The sequence below is a fragment of the Miscanthus floridulus genome, chromosome 15, assembly GCF_019320115.1.
Source record: "Miscanthus floridulus cultivar M001 chromosome 15, ASM1932011v1, whole genome shotgun sequence".
Taxonomy (NCBI): domain Eukaryota; kingdom Viridiplantae; phylum Streptophyta; class Magnoliopsida; order Poales; family Poaceae; genus Miscanthus; species Miscanthus floridulus.
Window position 1 is genome coordinate 8,951,120 of NC_089594.1, and position 22,036 is coordinate 8,973,155.

The 22,036-nt window shown below is 45.1% G+C and overlaps 2 protein-coding genes across 2 annotated transcripts; both read left to right on the forward strand.

Moving 5' to 3' along the window:
• Window positions 1–13,034: 13,034 nt before the first annotated feature.
• On the forward strand, window positions 13,035–17,364 carry LOC136508804 (protein DETOXIFICATION 21-like). Its single transcript, XM_066503580.1, has 8 exons — window positions 13,035–13,593; window positions 15,031–15,572; window positions 15,702–15,788; window positions 16,070–16,126; window positions 16,214–16,452; window positions 16,542–16,660; window positions 16,757–16,843; window positions 16,949–17,364. Exons 1-8 carry the CDS (start codon window positions 13,228–13,230, stop codon window positions 17,027–17,029), a joined length of 1,578 nt encoding a protein of 525 aa, XP_066359677.1. The 5' UTR covers window positions 13,035–13,227; the 3' UTR covers window positions 17,030–17,364.
• A 581-nt stretch (window positions 17,365–17,945) lies between these two features.
• On the forward strand, window positions 17,946–22,020 carry LOC136508805 (uncharacterized). The gene is made up of 12 exons (XM_066503581.1): window positions 17,946–18,246; window positions 18,331–18,481; window positions 18,585–18,662; window positions 18,820–18,935; window positions 19,059–19,112; window positions 19,480–19,567; window positions 19,652–19,744; window positions 19,929–19,969; window positions 20,207–20,260; window positions 20,843–21,006; window positions 21,220–21,289; window positions 21,532–22,020. The coding sequence occupies exons 1-12, from the start codon at window positions 18,136–18,138 to the stop codon at window positions 21,664–21,666; spliced, it is 1,155 nt and encodes a 384-aa protein (XP_066359678.1). The 5' UTR covers window positions 17,946–18,135; the 3' UTR covers window positions 21,667–22,020.
• Window positions 22,021–22,036: the final 16 nt, after the last annotated feature.

Below are 22,036 nucleotides of genomic sequence, written 5' to 3' on the forward strand. Positions count from 1 at the left end.
AGTGAACATGAGATGCAGATCTGAGAAAAGTGGGAGAGAGAAGTTTGAGAAGAATGGTTGTAGGGTTACCTGCTTCACGTTGGTGGCCCATGGCACATCTCAAAGGGGCTGCTGCACGCCCACACCGCCATATGTGGGCTCTCCATGTTGGGCGTCCTCTTCAATAGGAACGGGGGAGGACGGCGCTAGCTTCGAACGATGCCAAGCTCGTGTGGCTCTCATGCTCGAGCGATGGCGGCGTCAAGAGGCAAGCACGGGAGCAGAGCGAAGGGCGGCAGTAAGGAGAAGATAGGGGAATGAAAGGGGAGCTAGGGTTTTGGCTTGGAGAGGGGCTAACCGTAGAAGTGTTGGATGGCATCAGGGGCGGATTCAGGGGGCTGGGTGGGCTGCATCCCCCCCCCCCCCCCCCCCCCCCCCGGGCCACAAATACAAGTAGTAGATCAGCCCAACTCTCACACAGAAGCCCCATTGAAGTCCAATTCGAAGCCTCCTTCTTTTTACCACCCCCCCCCCCCCCCCCCCCTTTGGCCAATTCTGGATTCGCCCTGGATGGCGTGTTGATTCTTTAGAGGGTCTTTTGTAAAACATGTAGCGACATGTGTGTACACAGAAGAGCCACCAATACTCCGCATTCTCTGTTGCAAGGAGGAGGGAGTGAGTTCTAACACACCTAATAAGGAGACACGTGATCTTAAAATTGGGATGCACTGGAGACTCGCTGGAAGGCACATTTGTTGGTGGGTAATATGTCTACAATTTTCCTTCTAAAGAAAAGTAGAGTACTTCTAGTGCTACATACATCCTAGCCATATATGCATCACAATTCGCAGATTTTTCTGGAGGCAACATTTGCCGTGCAAGGCAGGGAGAAAATTCTTTATTTATATTGTTGAGATGGTGTTTTTAATAGTAGTTTTTTATTTGTCATTAGAACTTTTTTCTTCACTGTTTACCACTAGAAAATATTTCCTTTCTTGTTTGCCACCCGCTCAAATTTCTAGAACACAAATAAAGAAATTTCTTCAAGGCTGCGGGCCGCTGTGGCGGATGATTGAACAATGATGGTGCCTCCACAGCTACCGCTGTCCCCTTTTGACTGGTTTCGTCCAACGTCGGATGTTGTTGGTGGCTGCCTGCCTGGTGACTTGTATAGTGAACTGTACTTGCTCTTTTGCTTGCGCCTGTATAGAAGGAGGCATAGGGCAGGAGACCCATAAGCCATAGCCATAAGCCTTGTTTAGCTTATGTATATCAATCTACTATATATATATATTTGGGTAATAAATTAACTATTTTTAACTTTAATTTACTCCTACACACGTGGATTAAGGTAAATATGAGTGTAGCCAAACAAGTCCGTAGTTAGATAGGGGAAGACAGAGGAGAGGAGAGACCGATGGCTTCGAAATGCAACAAACTAGAAATTTTTGAGCCCCTTGCGCGCACTATCCTGGCCAGATGTGGAGCATTTTCTAAGTCATATGAGAAATCATTCTTCCACTTGTGACTACAAAGACAATTATCACAATTCCAATCATATGCAAATCATTTACTGTCACATTTGTCAACATGCTGTGCAATAATGTTGCTTCACGTTAAGTCATATTTGTCCACATCATCACTAAATGTCCCACAAATAATAGTTTAAGTGAAGTGATCTTTAGATATAGAGATGCAACTTAGAGTATTTCAGTCAAATGATCACCGCACTTAGATGGTACATATAGTAGCTGACCACTACACAAGGGGACGAATATGGCTTCTACTAGTACCGAATAGCCACACAGAAATCAACACACTGGTTGATTTTTCCAGAATAGCTGACCACTACACAGATGAGGGAAAAACCGCTGTGAAGAAATCAATCCCAGTTATTAGGCCCGCTTGGAGCCAGTAGGACCAACCCTTATTCACCATCACAGATCACGACAAACTGAAGCTATATATAGAAGGGCAGAGAAATCAACTCTCATTACATCACTAAGGAACAGAAACTATTGTCAGCATAACCAAGCTTAAGGCACGATATGGAAATTCCGCACATTATCCCAAACCATTTGCTCCGAACACTCTGGCATCTCCAACAGAAAGTTCTCCTCCAACATCTTTTGAGTACATTTTTGCCAACCTTCAGTTTGCAAGACATGCTTATTAGTTTGAAGGCAACTTCATTGGAAACATTTCCAATCGAGCTTTCCTCCAGCATCCTTTGAGTACATTTTTGCTAACCTTCAGTTTGCAAGACATGCTTACTTTGAAGGCAACTTCATTGGAAACATTTCCAGTCGAGATTTGGTTGTTGAATCAGTCAGCATCCCTTAGCTTGAGTTCATGGTTTCATCTCTGAAAGATCTGTAGTTCATGAGCTACACCCCTAACTATGCTCAACCTCTCACCAGTTGGCTCTTCTCCAAGTTCAATATGTCACTCCATGTTTGAAATACCAACACAAATAACATGCCTAGCCCAACTGCCTCCAATATCTCTCTTCTTCAGGTTCGCCTCGACTTTGCACTCCAGAACCTACAAGGAAGCTATTAAAACAATTGCCTCAAAGTGGAATCAATCCTGAAAGGCTAAGCAAAGAAAGCTAGTTAATCTGTCGATTCAGCTGCATGGCGGCACAGGAACGAAGGACTGCAAGCAGAGCAGGCAGTGAATTAACTGGAGAGGGACGCACGCTCGAACGTATCGCTCGGTGACTCGGGCATGGAAACGACGGCACCGAAAGGATGCAAGGTGCGAAGCTGCGGATCTTGCTTTGTAGCCCTGCTAGGGAGCGGAGCACACCCAGCAATGGGGACCTCATCCGACCTGCGCCGCCATGTGCGAGGAGTGGAAGGCCAGTGTATCGGCCACCAATGGTGTGTCCAGAGTGCAGACGTCCCCTAGCCATGCCTCACGTCACGTCTGTGTCGGACTGCCGGCATCGCCTCAGGAGGAGCTCCGCGATACCGCCACGGATGCTCGGAGGAGCCTTGTACCCCTCGCGTGGACCGACGGTGGATAGATGGCTTGTGCTTGTGGTCGCTGTCTCATGGTTCCAAGGCCTTCCCATTCGGATGTGTTGAATTCAGACCAAGGTTTTGTGCTTAGACCCGTCTAGTTCTAATGGGCAGGTTCAGACACACTTTAGGCGGAGCTCTCGGGCCTAGATGGGCCACCGGTGAGTTTTTAGTGTGAAAGAAAATGCAATTAATCTGTTAATCTAGGTTTGGGCCGAGGAAGTTTCACTCCATGCAGGGCTGCCATGCCAGCCAGAATTCAGGAGTAGTAGGTGCTTTTCAGACATGGAAGAGGGATTGCGGCCCCGTTCGCTGGTCTGAAACTTGGCTGAAACTGACTGAAAACACTGTTCCGGCTGAATATTGTTGTGAGAGAAAAACACTGTTCCAGCTGAAAAAAGAAGCCGAACAAACCGAATATGAGGTAAGCCGATGATCCGTGTGTGCAACTGAACGAATCTCCCAGCGGCCATGCCCGTGTGTTTCTGAGATACCCAAGGATCCAGCTTCCTGTAGAGCCTGCTGGCTGCTCAGTTGAGCTGATCGAGATTTTGACAGAAACTAAACCACTGCACCATTCGATCAAAACTTGGCACAAGACAAGTGTGTTACTGTTATTCGACTCTTTGAAGAACCAAAGATGGACACGTGTAGATTGGATCCAAAGAGTGGGAATGTTATGACCGGCGTCCATTACTCCGGGCGCCGGCCCATTAGTGGCTAAGGTTGCGCCATCTGTTAGGGGCTAATGGCCCAAATTAGCTCTTTTATTTATTTCCTCAGATATAATATTCACTCCTTAAATATAGGATCTTATAGATGGAAGTTTAGGAGGATAAATAGCTTTGATTGAAGAAATTAAGCAAGGCAAACATTATATGCCTGGCCTCAAGGGCCTTCACGTGATCCTCCTCCCTACCTTCTCTCTCGCGTTGGCCTTGGGCAACAGCAGCAGCACCGCTGCCGTCTCGCAACCACGGCTCCTCGCCGTCGCCGATAAATCAAACCTCTCCCTCCTTTCTTCCATCCCTACAACCTCCGCCGCAACTCCAGTAGGATCAAGGATCTTATCAGGGAATGTGTGTTTGCCTATAAATTTTCAAACTATGCCTTTTTCATCGTGAACTGCATATCCATTCGGACCCTTGAAAATGCTTTAGTAAAATGCTAACACACGTGCACAAGTGTTGGGACACTTTGGTGTTGGCTTATGGAAGCAAGGGTGGAAGAGAAGAGAAGAAAGGAGATGATGTAGGGGCATCAAACCCAGGCCGGTAGGGCGTCGGCCCATGCGTCGCCGGTCCGACGGCTTACCCTAGCTAATAGTTGCATAGCGCGGAGGCATCGCACTCGAACTTGCCTAGGTGTCAGCCCATTGGCCCTGAGTCCGATGGTCCGCCAAAATACGCAGGCAGAGACACAGAGCGCCCAAAACACGTCGGCCCCGCATTGTCTAGGTCCGACGGCATGCGTCGGACCAGGTCACCAGTCGCTTCCCACGCGCATCCCATGTGCAACCCTCGATCTACTTTTGAAACATTCAGATGCAACAATTGCAACATACAAAGAAGAAAAATAAAACACTTAAAACATGCATCAGAAACACCACACCTTAAAAACACTTGAAAACCATTGCAAACATATGCAACATCCAGATGAAACACTTGCAGCAGACGTTTGAAAGCACCTGAAACCACTTGAAAAATACGCTTGCAATATCCAGATCTACTTTTGCAACATCTAAATGAAAATACTTGCAACATATGTCTGATACAGATGAAACATTTGGAACATACACTTGAAACATACGTGTATAGCCATTGCAACGTGTGCAACATCTCGATCTACTTTTGCAAAACGGATACGAAACACTTGCAACATACCTCTGAAACATATGTTTGCAACATTGCTTCTTGGGAATGGAGGTCTCCTCGATGCTTGGGAATGGAGGCTCGTCAGTGTGCGGTGTTCCGCGTTCACCTGTGTAGAGCTCGCCGGTGGCGTGGAGCTTGCCGCTCCAGTGGAGAAGGCCGCAACAGGTCCGGTGAAGAAGGCCACGGCGGGTCGCTCGGGTGGAGAAGACAGACCGCGTGCTAGAGAAGGCCGTGGTGGATAGGAGGCGCCATGGGGAGGGAGAAAGACGGGCAGCCGCGCTACGGCGCGGTGGAGATGCTGGCTAGCGGCCGGCGCCCGAACACCGTGAAGAACACCGAGGTTGCGCGGCGGAGCGCTGTTTCGGCGCTGTGGTGGAGAGCCTTCTAGAGAGGATGAGTGGACGAGAGGCTTCTAGAGAGGACGAGTAGATAAGAGGATACGATGTTGGGCCGTTGGGCTATTGTGTCGCGGCCCGCGAACGGCAGCCTCCAAACCATGTGACGGCCGGGTGTAAGCATTTCCGTTTTCTATTAGCGTCCTCTCTCTCAACATTTCATTCCTCCCCATCCCTCCTCTCTCTCTCTCAATCAGCATCTCCCTATGCCTCTCTATCTCAGCTTGCTTGGCAGCAGTGACGCAATGGTGGCATGGCCCACGGCCCATGCCCCTACCAGCGATGGTGCACGGACATACCTATATGCCTGCGGGTGGCACTGCATTCCATGGCCCACGTGAAGATCCGACCATAGCTAGCGCCTCCACGCTAGTGATCTTGCTCTGCAAATCCATTGTGCAGCGGAGCCGATATGCGACGCGGAGGAGACTCGCCTGACGGCCCTGACTGCAAGCGCCACGTAATGGAAACTAAGATTATTAACAGAGGCGTTAAAACTAGGATTTAACTTTTTTGTTACCGACTCTAAATAGTTAGTGTAGAACTAGTCCGCCTAGTAATGAATATATTTCGATACTGTATGGTTGAATAAAGTTAGAAAAGTTTGAGTGAAGACAAAAAAAATCGCTATAATAGATTCGAGTTTTAATTATGATCGACACCGTACCCGTGATGGATCCAGCAAGCCACCACTGCCCACACGACACAAATACAGGCTCTGCCTTTCACTACAAGAAAAAGTCGTATTAACGACGGGATATGTGGTCGTTAAAAGTCTAAATGTGGTCGTTAGTAGTTATTAAATACCACAAAATTGTGGTCGTCCATATTCGTTAATCGTTAATACAATTAACGACCACATAATATTTCCGTCGTTAACTTTTTAGTTAACTTTTCAATGACCGAACAACATGTGGTCGTTGATAGTAGATTTGTAACGACCACATTTCTAATAACAACGACCACATTTTTCATCGTTGATATTTTTACACCATTTATCATGAGGCACTGTAACGACCATGCTTTAGTAATAACGACCACATGTTCTGTGATCAGTACTATTTTAGACCACATTTATATTGATAGTTTTTTTCACATTGGCTACTTATTTATAACACCAACCACCACTTGACACCATATATAGTGACATATTTTTCACTACAGAGAAAATACAATTAATAAACTTGCAACAGCAAACAATTATTATTTATCCAATTTGTCAATACATAAAGATATACCTTTGCAAAAAAAATCACTATAACAATTCGAGTTTTAATTATGATCGACACCGTACCCGTGATGGATCCAGCAAGCCACCACTGCCCACACGACACAAATACAGGCTCTGCCTTTCACTACAAGAAAAGGTCGTATTAACGACGGGATATATGGTCGTTAAAAGTCTAAATGTGGTCGTTAGTAGTTATTAAATACCACAAAATTGTGGTCGTCCATAGTCATTAATCGTTAATACAATTAACGACCACATAATATTTCCCGTCGTTAACTTTTCAGTTAACTTTTCAATGACCGAACAACATGTGGTCGTTGATAGTAGATTTGTAACGACCACATTTCTAATAACAATGACCACATTTTTCATCGTTGATATTTTTACACCATTTATCATGAGGCACTGTAACGACCATGCTTTAGTAATAACGACCACATGTTCTGTGATCAGTACTATTTTAGACCACATTTATATTGATAGTTTTTTTTCACATTGGCTACTTATTTATAACACCAACCACCACATATTTTTCACTACAGAGAAAATACAATTAATAAACTTGCAACAGCAAACAATTATTATTTATCCAATTTGTCAATACATAAAGATATACCTTTGCAAAAAAAAATCACTATAACAATTCGAGTTTTAATTATGATCGACACCGTACCCGTGATGGATCCAGCAAGCCACCACTGCCCACACGACAGAAATACAGGCTCTGCCTTTCACTACAAGAAAAGGTCGTATTAACGACGGGATATGTGGTCGTTAAAAGTCTAAATGTGGTCGTTAGTAGTTATTAAATACCACAAAATTGTGGTCGTCCATAGTCATTAATCGTTAATACAATTAACGACCACATAATATTTCCCGTCGTTAACTTTTCAGTTAACTTTTCAATGACCGAACAACATGTGGTCGTTGATAGTAGATTTGTAACGACCACATTTCTAATAACAACGACCACATTTTTCATCGTTGATATTTTTACACCATTTATCATGAGGCACTGTAACGACCATGCTTTAGTAATAACGACCACATGTTCTGTGATCAGTACTATTTTAGACCACATTTATATTGATAGTTTTTTTCACATTGGCTACTTATTTATAACACCAACCACCACTTGACACCATATACAATGACATATTTTTCACTGCAGAGAAAATACAATTAATAAACTTACAACAGCAAACAATTATAATTTATCCAATTTGTCAATACATAAAGATATACCTTTGCAAAAAAAAATCGCTATAATAATTTGAGTTTTAAGTATGATCGACACCGTACCCGTGATGATCCAGCAAGCCACCACTGCCCACACGCGACACAAATACAGGCTCTGCCTTTGATCATCTCGCCGTCGCCGTCTCATTGGCACCACCTACACCTATGCGTGTCTCGCCCTTGCCCATTCGTTCGTTGCTGATGCGCCGGCGCCGCAAACAAAAGTTGCAACCATATACGTATTCTACAGCAACAAGCCAGACATGCAAGGCATATAGCCATATACACATACACACATGCATTTATGTCAACGACGACGACATGCGTCGTGCATCCTTCCCTGGCCGGCTTTGTGGCCAGCATGAATGAATGAGCTGAGAGGCCTGATGAGCCCGGCCAGCTGGGCTTGCTGCTGCATGCCCTATCACTACCATTAATTGATTGCACGGCACCAGGACAACCCAACGGAGGACCCAATCAATAATGGACGCTCTAGATCTCTAGCTAGCTGGTTGGCCTGCTGGACCCTGCTGCTGCCACCAGCACGACCCAGCCGTCGACGTGGCAGTGCCTGCGCCGCGAGCTCCGGCAGGAAGAAGCAGTTGTCGCGGCCACGTAGGCGGACTAACGACCGGTCGCCCCGGAGTGTTTAGATGCAACAGACAACGGACGGGTCGGAGTGGTTGGTGGCGGTGTGGCCTGGGCATTGTGAAGGAACAGGGGAAATGGCAGTGGCCAGGGCATGCGCTTTAACCAGTCGTATACGTGGAAAAGCCTGAGACGAGTTTTCACGAGTGCTAACTGCTACGTGCTTCACCTCGCGGCCACAAGACGTAAAAGGACCAGTTTAGTCCAGCTGGCCTGTTATTATTGTGAATGAACTAAAACAAAATGCCCGTCGTGCCCTCCTTACCAACGCACATTGGGTGTGAGTGGCGTTGTCAGCTGCATATGACTGTGCGTTGGTGAATAGTAGTAACAACATTTGTAACTTTATGTTGTAGAAATGTATTCTATGATTAATCTAGCTAGTAACATGTGTAACACAACATAAACTTGTACAAGGATGTTTGCAGTGCCGGTCCTAGATTATAAGGGCCCTCCGGCGATCTTGTCGTAACGGCCCCTCTTGACCATGTATAAAATCTTATAATATATAGGCGTTAATTTTATTTGTAAAACGAAAGCAAATTCAATAACATATTTTTAATTTAACATGTCTGATAATTATCGAGGAACAATATAGATTAAGGATTATATATTGTAGATGTATGATAATTATCGAGGAATAATGTAGATTAAAATAATAATATATTCGTTTTCTTTTCTCACAAATGACAAATGTTTCTTAGGTAACATTATAAAATTCTAACATATAAATTAGAAGAAAAATATGACTATATGGGTACAAAGTACTAGAAGTCTAGAATACTATACAAATAATTAATTTGAATTAAAAAAAAGAAAAAATACCTTGGACCTAAACAACTAATCGGTGATCGCAATTCATAAGAAGAAAAGAATCAAGATGTTGTCGTCGTGGAGCCCTGCCTGGTCGCCGTCCTCATGCGCCGTGTCCGTGTCTCCGGCAGTCTAGCTCTTCGCGGCGGCGCGGCTCGCTAACTCCGCACGTGTAAGGTGCACGTCCCGAACTCACGATCAGAGTGTGTTATGTGCAACGTGACTCATCGCCTCCTCTCTATCCGAGGGTCGTGGAGAAAGGAAACTAAGAAAGAAATGTCAATGCTGTCTTTTTGGACCGCCTAGCCAGTTCTATGTCTAGTTTGCTAATGCCTAATGGACTATAGGACCTGAGGGTTTATATACCTGGACTTGGGCCCCTCCTCCGCTTGAGCCCTCGGCCGTCGCACCTCATGGCCTACCCTTAGGGCCGGCACTGGATGTTTGGTTGTCTAGCGAAGCGAACTTTGCTTAGCCTTACTCCACAATACGAAGTCACCACAGACGTCTCACTGTTGATGGAACATCGCCACCACTGAAACGATGAAACCATAGTGTCATTAAATTCTGGAATAAATTCAGAAAAATACGAGCATTGCCAAATCCAGGACTTGAATCAGAGTGGACATGTTCCACCACAATGCCTTAGATATGTGTAGGCATGATCAACCCAAACAAGTGGGAGCTGAGCACGATCCGCAGCAACCTATCAAACATGAATGTAGCTTTCAGGCTCCTTTCACTACCGGAGACCGGCTCTTTGCCGAGTGCCACGTGGTTTGCCGAGTGTTTTTTTCGGGCACTCGGCAAAGACGCCTTTGCCGAGTGTTTTTTTTGACACTCCGCAAAGAGGCTCTTTGCCGAGTGTTTTTTTAACACTCGGCAAAGAGTCTCTTTGCCGAGGTTTTTTTTTGACACTCGGCAAAGAGCTTATTTGCCGAGTGTTATTTTTTTTACACTCGGCAAAGAAAATTTCAAAGCACATTTTGAAGCAGTAAATTAATTCAAATCAAAAAGTTTTCAACTACAAAGTTGTATAACTCATCAAGATGTACAATGTTTGTTTTGGTATTTTCTTCATACGACAAAGTGAAAATAAATTTGTTCACAAATTTAACATATGTCTCTGGTAGTTTATGAAACTACAATAGAGATATATAAGATTTGTGAACAATAGAACGACCATGTCGGATGAATAGATGACCAAACAACCAAAATAAACTTTGTAGATCTCGAAAAGTTATGACACTTTGTAGTTGGCAACTTTTTGATTTGAAAACATTTTGTCATGCAAAACTGTGTTTGAATTTTAAAATTTTAAAATTCAAATTTTGTAAACGGCCTCGGATGGAAAAACTTCCTAAACTAAAAGTGTAGATCTCGAAAAGTTATGAAACTTTGTAGTTTACAACTTTTTGATTTGAAAACATCTTGTCATGCAAAACTGTGTTTGAATTTCAAAATTTTAAAATTCAAATTTTGTAAACGACCTCGGATGGAAAAACTTCCTAAACTAAAAGTGTAGATCTCGAAAAGTTATGAAACTTTGTAGTTTACAACTTTTTTATTTGAATTCGTTTAGGGCCTCAAACATGCAATTTACACTCGGTTTAGTATAATATATTAGGAATTAAAACGGAATCCAAACACAAGTGAGAGTGTAGTGTAGTGGTAGAGGAGGTACGTGCACAGCGGGAGGTCTCGGGTTCGAATCGCGTCGGCCGCATAGCCATGAAATTCACGCGAAAAATATCGGATATGGGTGGGGGCCTCCTTTGATAAAATTTTTTTTTTCATTTTTTTGGGTAAAAATCCCAATTTTTTCGGGTTTTTTTCGGTTTCAACTTTACCGAGTGTCGGGCACTGGTGTCCGATAAAAGACACTCGGCAAAGTTGGCTTTGCCATCACTGTTTTTGGCGAGTGCTGTTCGCCGAGTGTTACACTCGGCGAACCATTTGCCGAGTGTTTTATGTATTTTACCGAATGTTTCGGACACTCGGTAAACTACAGGAGTCCAGTAGTGTTTATTTTTACGACAGTAGAGTGCCGTCCCATGAATCCCAGCCACTCCACAAGTCAGCAAACGTCCCTCTCACTGCACCGAGCTGGCCTACATTTAATCCCTCAATTTCACCAACTGTTTCCGGTTCTCAATAGCGAAACTTTACAGATGTGTTTTGTGCATTTATGGTCCCGTTTGGCTTGCTGAAACTTGGCTGAAATTGATTGAAAAATACTGATCTAGCCAAAATATTATGAGAGAAAAATACTGTTCCGACTAAAAAAACTGAACAAACAGGATTTAAGGTAAACCGAACGGGACCGTAAGGCGGTACTTAGGGCGTCCCCAATGATTTTTAAGGCCCCGTTCGAGTGCCCTTAAACCTGACTTGATCTGCTTATTTATTCTTTCCTCTAAACCATCCAAATTTCTCCAGAATTTAGACAAGCAAACAGGCAGCATAGCTGAGATGGACAGAAAGGAAAGAGAAGAAAGCGCTGGCGACTCCGAACTTGCTAGGCTCGCACAGATTTCTAGAAGGCCCTTTCTCAGTTCTAGGCCCTGTTTAGTTGCACTTCATTTTATAAAAAATTTCAAGATCTTCGTCACATCGAATCTTTAGATGCATGCATGAAGCATTAAATATAAATAAAAAATAAAACTAATTACACAGTTTAGACGAAATTCACGAGACGAATCTTTTAAGCCTAATTAGACTACGATTGAATACTAATTGTCAAATAACAAAAAAAAAAAATGCTACAGTACCATTTTGCGAACTAAACACTACCCAGTACCCTCCGTAAAAACTTTCCATGCTGTGCTATTGTTTACTGTTTCTAAGTGGCGATTTGATATTTGCCATTGTGGATGCTCTTAATATGATAATACGATTCGTACGTAGATTTTTGTTCCGGGTTAACATCACCTTAAGACAGCTTCTACAGTAGTTAAAATAGCTAGCTCATAGCATATTTTATTCCGTGAAAAGGAGAGAGAATTACAAAAACCAACTCGGTAACATCACCTTAAGGCAGATCTTGAATTCACAGGAGAGCAAAACTCTCTCTCTCCCTCTCCCTCCCCCGTTCGCGTGCTCTTAAACTCAGCTTGATTCGCTTATTTTTTCATCCAAAACAGTATTTTTCTCTCATAAATTCATCCGGTATTCCTCCAAACCATCCAGATTCCTCCAGAATTCAGACAAACGTACGTAAAAACTAGCCAGCAGCCCAGCACCAACAGGCTAGGGCATAACAACTCTGTCGATCAGCAATCAAAACACATGCTTAGCTCCAAATTCTTGTTGGGTAAGACTGGCTAGCTATAGGCAGGCTCGCTCTTCCATAGAATCGTCCAATTTAAACGGCCCCGTACCGTTGTCGTCTATCTTGAAAATTTAACTAAGGGCGCGTTTAGTTGGTCGAAATTTAGATGTGCAAAGTTTATATAGTGTCAGATTCCCTACTGCAGCATTTCATTTGTATTTGGTAATAATTGTCCAACCATTGACTAATTAGGCTCAAAATGTTCGTCTCGCAAAGTACAACCAAACTGTGCAATTAGTTTTTAATTTCGTCTACTTTTAGTATTCTATGCATGTACCACAAATTTGATGTGACAGAGAATCTTCTTTTTGCATAGTGTAAAAGTTGGAAACTAAACAAGGGCTAATGCATTTATATTGATGCAGCCGCTGGTAATTTAAAGGGGCAATCTCGTCTTCTCAGCTAACGAACACGTGATGTTGTGCCCCCCGGACCCCCAGCTACCTCGCTCCCTTACCAATACAGTACAGTACACACAATGCCTGCCGGGTGCCGCTCGCTGCCACCATCTCCCTTTATATAAGGCAAACGTTCACAACTGGCTTCCCTCATCTTGAAAACTCGTCGTCGTCCTCGCTCCCCAGCCATTAATTTCCTTCTTCCTTCTTCTCTTCGACCCACCGATCAACAAGGACACGCACACAAGTCGTGGGCGTGCAGGCGGCCACCGTGCAAGCCAACCGCCGACGGCATGGAGAAGAGCACTGGCGGCGCTAGTGGCGGAGAGGCGGCGGAGGAGGCGAAGGTGCCTCTGCTGCAGCCAAGGGCGGCGGTGGGAGGAGGAGGAGACAGCAAGGCGGGGGCGGAGGAGGAGGAAAGGGAGGCGGCGGCGGCGGCGGAGGCGGAGGCGGAGTGGTCGTCGCTGCCGCTGCGGCGGCGCGCGTGGGAGGAGAACAAGAAGCTGTGGGTGGTGGCGGGCCCGTCCATCTTCACTCGCTTCGCCTCCTTCGGCGTCACCGTCATAAGCCAGGCCTTCATCGGCCACATCGGCGCCACCGAGCTCGCCGCCTACGCACTCGTCTCCACCGTCCTCATGAGGTTCAGCAACGGCATCCTGGTACGTAGTGCTAACAAATCCATCCGTTCTTGATTCCAGCTGTTGCGCCTAACACTCCTCTCTTAATGTCCGCTAAAGAGAAAGACGAAAAAAAAAAAGTACAGCTCATGTTGTGGATCTACATGCATGCATGATTCATCAGCTAGCAATTCTAGCTATGTTAGCTCTGTCGTAGCTAAGCAGGCCGCCTTCACAGGCATCTCGTGTCATGTCACCCGAGAAAAAACAAAAACGAACCGGTGCGCACTGCGAAACGAGATTCACGCGTGTAGTGCAGGCTAAACCAAGGCAGCAGTTCCCTCCTGTTTCGAGTTCCTTCGCCTCCTGCGTTTCCATCCACATGCAGCGTCAGTACCTGGACAAGGACCAGAGCACCGAGACAAAGCAGATTTTCCATACCCGCAAGTGACCACACACCGAGTGCAATGTGACACACAGTCACACACAAACAAGAGGGGCATTTGTACTCATGTCTTGCTAAAAACTCTCAAGAAAAGGCCCTGCAAACTACGTATTATTTTACATGCATGAGTGGTAGCCTTCATTGAGGTTAAGTCCAAATCCAAACCAACTGTGTCGTGGTCCAGGCCCGTGAGCAGCATTCAATTCAAAGATCGATCCATATTCTCAGCCCACAGTTAAATTCGAATAAATTTTGCCACCAACTTGTACAGAACAAGCTAGAAAAAGGGCACTACAGATAACAGATTCATTAGGGCTCGGCTCATGCTCTTCCACGTGCAGATACCCACTGGCCACCAGTTACGATCATTCGAATAAAATTTGCAGCTCGTATCGATCGCAACTGATTCGTGTCCCATTTGCTCTGTTCTTCTTCTTCCCTCTTGGCGCGCGTCGGCGAAGGAAATGGCGAGGCAGGCATCAACGACTGACGAGTCCGTCCATTGCAACCAGTCCCCGTCGTCGATTGCCAAGTCAGTGTCCGGAGCGCCCCAAAGTCATGGTAGAAAAATGCATGTGTGATGGGCAAACCTCCAGCAGGTTAATAGCAAGACTTCAACTCTTGACCGGCACAAACACTTGTCCCTCTTTCTCTCTGTCTGTGTCACCGTCAACCAAAAAGCAACCTGTCAAAACATAATTAGCAGCTGAAAACAACACCACCTCAATCAATAGGATGCATATGTATATTCCAACCGAAGGGCGGGCCTGGTGCAAGCGGTAGAGTCTTACTGCCTGTGACCGGAAGGTCCCGGGTTCGGGTCGCGGTCTCCTCGCATTGCACAAGCGAGGGTAAGGCTTGCCACTGACACCCTTTCCCAGACCCTGCACAGAGCAGGAGCTCCCTGCACTGGGTACGCCCTTTATGTATATTCCAACCAATGTAACAGTCTACTACTATCTGCTTCAGTAACTAACTAACCGTGCGTTTCATGGACGACAACAACATTACCGTGATGACGAACACCACTGCAGCTGGGCATGGCGAGCGCGCTGGAGACGCTATGCGGGCAATCCTACGGGGCGAAGCAGTACCACATGCTGGGGATCTACCTACAGCGGTCGTGGATCATCCTCTTCGCGTGCGCCGTCGTGCTGCTGCCCGTCTACCTCTTCACGGAGCCGCTGCTGGTGGCGCTGGGGCAGGACCCGGAGATCTCGGCGGTGGCGGGGACCATCTCGCTGTGGTACATCCCTGTCATGTTCTCCTACGTCTGGGCATTCACGCTGCAGATGTACCTCCAGGCGCAGAGCAAGAACATGATCATCACCTACCTCGCTGTGCTCAACCTCGGCCTCCACCTCGTCCTGTCATGGCTCATGACCGTCAGGTTCCACCTTGGACTCGCCGGGGTCATGGGGTCCATGGTCATCGCCATGTGGATCCCCGTGTTTGGGCAGCTTGCCTTCGTCTTCTTCGGCGGCTGCCCTCTCACGTGGACAGGCTTCTCGTCTGCTGCGTTCGCTGACCTTGGTGCCATCATCAAGCTCTCACTATCTTCTGGTGTCATGCTCTGGTAAGCCAGCATTAATGTTTCAGTACACGCATAAGTTTCATTCTGATAAGAAGAACACTCTGGAATTATCAAGATTCCCATGATATAATAATACACATATTCAGTCAATGCTCTGCTTTGCTGTTTCAGTTTGGAGCTGTGGTACAACACCATATTGGTGCTCCTCACAGGATACATGAAGAACGCAGAGATTGCACTTGATGCCCTTTCGATATGGTAATGTTCAGATCACTCTGCACTTCACTTGGCAGCTGTCATTCCCACTTTAGTCTTTCCACCATAATTGGCGTAACAACAATAACAACAAAGCCTTTAAGTCTCAAACAAGTTGGGGTAGGCTAGAGTTGAAACCCAGCAGAAGCCATCAAGGTTCAGGCACGCATAATTGGTGTAACAACCCAAATAATAGCTGATGTCATTGTACTGGTCATGATATTCCCTTTGTGGTCACAAACAGCATAACTAAGGGGTGCTGTACCTATTTACTAAATGTGCAGCCTTAATATCAACGGTTGGGAGATGATGGTTTCCATCGGCTTTTTGGCTGCAGCAGGGTACATAATCACTTCAGCTTTAGCCTTTTATTCATTTATTTATGTTGGACTTTCCACAGTTTTGAAGTTAACGCAATGTATCTTCAGAGTGCGAGTGGCAAATGAGCTTGGAGCTGGAAGTGCAAGAAGGGCCAAGTTTGCGATTTACAATGTTGTCATCATTTCTTTCTTGATCGGATTTGTGTTGTTTGTGCTCTTCCTTTTCTTCCGTGGAAGCCTTGCCTACATATTTACTGAAAGTCAAGCGGTAGCTAAAGCAGTCGCTGACCTTTCGCCTCTGCTAGCCTTCTCTATATTGTTGAACAGTGTTCAGCCAGTGCTATCAGGTATCCTTCTCAGTTCTACTGATGAAAGAGACTGCTACACTGTACAACCTTGTTTTGTTGACACTAAAACGTCATTTCATCATTTATAGGTGTCGCTGTTGGTGCGGGCTGGCAAAGTGTAGTCGCGTACGTTAACGTTACATCATACTACCTGATTGGCATTCCTCTTGGAGCAGTCCTGGGCTATGTGGTGGGGCTTCATGTAAAGGTGAGATGTAGAGTCTGGTATTACCATTGTGTCTAGTGCAATCTCGGCTTTAAGTTGTTCCTCACTCTTCTTGGCGGTTCAACATATCAACAACAGGGCATTTGGATCGGAATGCTGCTCGGAACACTAGTCCAAACTATTGTGCTTCTCTTCATAACATTAAGGACCAACTGGGAAAAACAGGTTTGTCCAGTGCTGTGCTTAACAAATTGCAATATTCACTTAAGAATACGTGGACAGCTATAAGGGGCACAATATGCTGAATTATTCTGAACCCCCTATCTGCAGGTGGTGACTGCTCAAGAGAGACTGAAGAAATGGTACATGGAAGAGAACAGAAGAATGCAGACCTCGAGGAGAAATCCTTGAACTGGCCCTGCTTTGCAGGTTGTTAATTGACACATTTACTAGGCACCTTGATTCTATTCACCATCTCAAGATCAAAATGAGGGCAGATTGTGTGCTCCTCAAGCCAAGCAATGGAAGGCACTATCAGCAGCAGTAGAAAAAAAATATTGTGTTATTGGCCAGTGGCAGGGCATATGTGAGAGAGCCTATGTTGGCTAAGTCAGAGTTTGGCTCAATTTTGTGCGTCTGCTAATGTTCTCATCAGAGCAGTGGTTGAGGTTTGGGATATCCATAACTGTAACTGACTGTATCTGTAAATTTTCTTATGATTAGTTGGTGTTGGGCATGTGAATCCATTGAGCTCTTGTTCTAGTTTACCTACCTTTTGTTGACTTCAAATCTGTAATCCTACTTATTTCGGCCAAACGAAATGGATGAGCATGGTGTGCATAGGTTATTTGTTTTGCAATCTGGCACTCCAGTGTTGATTTCAAATCGAATCGGATCAATTTTTTGCATAGTAGTAGAACTCACAACTGCACGGCACTGTGATTCAACCCGAGACAGATTGACGCAATGAGCAAGCAAAATAGAATGCGAGATAGGAGGGCATGAGAGGCCAGGAGAGGAGAGGGGAGGAGACGAACCCAGGTGAACCGCCGGCTCGTCCGCTAACGTCGCCGGAGCGTTGCCTACTCCCCTCCTCGATTTCACCCGTGGCTGCAGATCGACGCCCGTCCGCCGTAGTCTAGGGCTCATCCGCCGCCGCCGCAAGCAGGAAAAGACGGCAAAGCTTGTCACGCGTCGATCTGCCGGCTGGGCAACTGAGTCCATGAAACTGACACCATGGTCCCACGCTTCTAGTGGTGGCTGATTCAGCAGGGTCCACACTTTGGGCCCACACGCCAGAGAGAGGAGCAGGAGCTCCGGTAGTGCGAGTAGCACCCACACGAACACATCACGCCTCTCCCTTTCCGTCGCGTCACAGGCCACGGCGGGCGGCGGCGGAGGCTTCCGTGCGAGCTCTTGCCGGATTCAGCGGGCAGTTGAGGTGCCCCGGAGGTTCCCGGTTCCAGCCGTCCCTACGTAGACCCTGCTTTCCTCTCGAACGAATCCAAGTTGCGCAAATGCCGACGCCGGTGAAGTCGGTTCTCCCCGTGGTGCTCCTCGGCTGCGGCGGCGTCGGCCGCTACCTCCTCCGCCACATCGTCTCCTGCCGTCCCCTCCACGCCAATCAGGTATTGCTCCTCTCCTTCCCCGTGCCCGCGGGTACGTCTGATCGATTCGGCGATCACTGATTCACTGGCTCTGGCTGCCGATAGGGCGTGGCCATCCGGGTGGTGGGCGTCGCCGATAGCTCCTCCCTGCTCGTCGCCGAACATGTCCACTCCACTGGCCTCGATGACGCGCTCCTCACCCAGCTCTGCGCCGCCAAGTCCTCCGGCTCTCCCCTCTCCTCCCTGCTCGGCCGAGGTGGACAGACATTCCCCCATTTGATTTTGCCCGTTTCAGATGTACGCGCTCCATAGTTTTCGTTGACATGTAGAATGATAGTTACTTGGATGTGCAATTTCAGGGCACTGTCAGCTGTTCAAGAACCCTGAGGCCAGGGGCAAAGTCATAGACGCCGCTACCACACTTGGAAGAACAACTGGTTAGTTGTTCTGTGCTCAACTGCACATACATATTCTGATCTTCCAATCAGTAGAGCATAAAAAAAGCTTACATGCTTGGTGTTTTTTCTATATAGATTTAGCTGTGTTTCTGATTTTAACACAAGTCACATCTCATCATCACACACCTATCCTCAGGTCTGGTGCTAGTTGACTGTTCTGCCACTTATGACACTGTTAGTCTGCTGAAAGATGCTGTGGATCATGGATGCTGTATTGTATTGGCAAACAAGAAACCTCTTACCGGTGCTTATGTAATACTATTTGACTTACTCTTCTCTGATAATAGTCTTTCCTAATGCCGGAATTGCACTGTCTCATGTTGTTCAACAAAGAGTTGTCTGATTAGTTAACAAATACATTTGTTGCTGTTGCAGGAGGATTTTCAGAAGTTGGTCTCCAACTTCCGTCGGATAAGATTCGAATCTACTGTATGTTTGTGTTTGGTTTTTTGTTTCTAGTTTGATGCTTGTACATTTGTACAAACTGCTGCTTTGCATTTGTTCTAACTACTGCTGTCCATGACCAAAGTTTTGCTGTTATGGTTTATATCTCATAACCTTGCCTTTAAAACATTGAATGCACTGGTGTATAAAGAAGTTAGCTATATTGTTGCAATTCCATCATTTCAATCTTTGCATTGAGATAATTTGTACTGGTTCGTAGTATTTGCTTGACATCAGAAGATAACAGACATATACATGATAGGAGTCAGGACATACATATAAGACATTTCTATTTCACATTTTTCTCTCCTTTATTATGGTGTTTTAACTTTCACTTAGGTTATACTTTCAGGTTGGAGCAGGTTTGCCTGTGATAGCTTCTGTAACCCGTATTTTTGCATCTGGAGATCCTATTTCTCGTATTGTTGGCAGTTTGAGTGGTATGCAATTATTAGTCTATTTTTGTAAATGGTGACAGTTTAAAGATAAAATATTACAAGTTTTTCCTTCATATGGGTTTGTAGGTACACTTGGGTATGTGATGAGTGAGCTTGAGGATGGAAAGAAATTTAGTGAAGTCGTAAAAAATGCCAAGTCTCTTGGCTATACAGAACCAGGTCTTGCAGATATCTTGTGATATATTTTCATCGCAATTAATTTCTAGTAGATCTTGTTTGTGAAGCGGAGCTCAAACAAAATACTCTACTAATATGAATGATCTAAGCACAAGAAACACAACCATATTATTTATTGCTTTACCTGTTTGCAATATGTATTTATTGAAGTGTTTATTTTTGCCAGATCCACGTGATGATCTTGGTGGAATGGATGTGGCTAGAAAGGTTAGATACCTCACAATTTCGCATTCAATAAATTGTATTCTGTTTCTTTTCCTTGCCCAAGTGAACTCTTGTGTATTGCATGAACTGCTGCAGTGTTGAGTTTATTTGTGTCCTACTAGAATTTGATGTGAAAAATCATGTAAACAGAAACATTATCACAAACTGGTTCACCTGTTGAGGTAGGTTGTGCTGTCCAGTGTTCATATTCGAATCTAATACCTTCATCTTTGAATGCAGGCGTTAATCCTGGCTAGGCTTCTGGGGCAACAGATAAACATGGAGAATATCAATGTATGCCTGTCTGTACTAATTCTAGAGAAGTTGAGATTTATTATTTTATTATTTTAGATTTTAGACATGGTGCTCTGTACACTGGGTGATATTTTCACTGTATTGGTTATAGCTATGGGTGTGCTACTTCGCTGTTAGTTTGGCTGCTCAATGCTAACAATAGTAAAGTAGTTTCTGGGCAAAGTAATCCTGTTTACATATTGTGCTTGTGGAAGGTCTGCCTCCTATTCATTTAAATGATTACATGGAGCCATCTTTTAGGCTTCTGTCCTGATTTACTGGTACATAGGTCGATTTGTCTGAATTTGTTACATCAATTGTATGCTGATATGCTAAATCTGTAAGAGTAGACTAAATGGTTCCATGAACTTGTAAAGTTGTCATAGAGCTGATTGATTGCACCACTTGTTTCTTGTGGTAGCTGTCAATTTGATTCCTTTATATGTCATGAGAGCTTTTCTTTTGACTTTATATGGTACAAGGGAGCTATTAATTTGAGTATATGTATTGATATCATTAATATTATGCCCTACAGTCAGTGACTCAGTTACACTGAAGATTTTGTATTTCTCTTCGCCTCAGGTTGAGAGTTTATATCCTAGTGAATTAGGACCTGATGCAGTGTCCACAAAAGACTTCCTTGAGAGTGGTTTAGTGCAACTTGACAAGAGCATGGAAGAAAGAGTCAAAGCAGCATCTTCGAGAGGAAATGTTCTTCGCTACGTCTGTGAGATTGAAAGCACGGGGTATGCATCCAGCCTAGACCCTGGTGTGATAGTACTGTGCAATATCCATTAGCATAAAAAAATTTAATCTGTTTTCTGAAGCTACAACATGGTTTATTCATGTTGTCATTGTTCCAAAAACTCGTTTACTTGTTTGGAACTTCTTTCTGGTTGTATTTTACATGGTGCTGGCTGCTTTTCAATCTTTCTGTTGTCTAACACCCCAGTTTGCAGGTGCCAAGTAGGCCTTAAAGAGCTCCCAAAGGATTCTGCACTGGGTAGATTGAGGGGGAGTGACAATGTGGTAATGTCACTCTTCTTTCTCTTATTTTGTCTCCCTTCGTTTGATCATCCTTGTATGTCACCACAGACTGTTGGTTCCTATTCATAGGCAGTAAACATGTTTTATCATGAATGTCTTTACGAGCACAATCTCACTCTAGAAAATACTTTTTCTCCTCTCATCAATGCATCAACGTCCCAGCTGTCATTTGGTTATCCCTGGTTTGAGATTTTACAAAAAAATGTTTTCTGTGCTGCGATCAGGTGGAGATATACAGCAGATGTTACCAGAGCTCTCCTCTGGTGATCCAGGGCGCAGGAGCTGGCAACGACACCACTGCCGCCGGCGTCCTTGCTGATATAACTGACCTCCAAGACCTGTTCCAGACGACGGCATGATCGATGATCGGCATCCAACACCATCTTGATTCTTGCAAGGCACCAGGGCATTTGGTACTCTGATCGGTGGTACTGTGTGTCCGTCAGGGACTCGCGTGCGCTTTTGGTTGTTCACTTCAGTCGTGTGTGCGTGCATTTGGTTCCTTCAGCCGCTCAACTGTACGGGCATGTTGTCAAGCTGAGACACGTCTGGCATTCGAATAGGATTTGAATTTTGAGCAGGCATGTGGGGGGTTTCTTTACAGTTTACATAGAGGAAAGCTTTGTTTCAGTGAAATAATGTCGCGGTCTCTACATTAAGCAGTCAGAGTGATGCTGCTGCTGTCTGATAGTGATAGACTTTTGATTCGAGCAGTTCTGGTTCTGGATG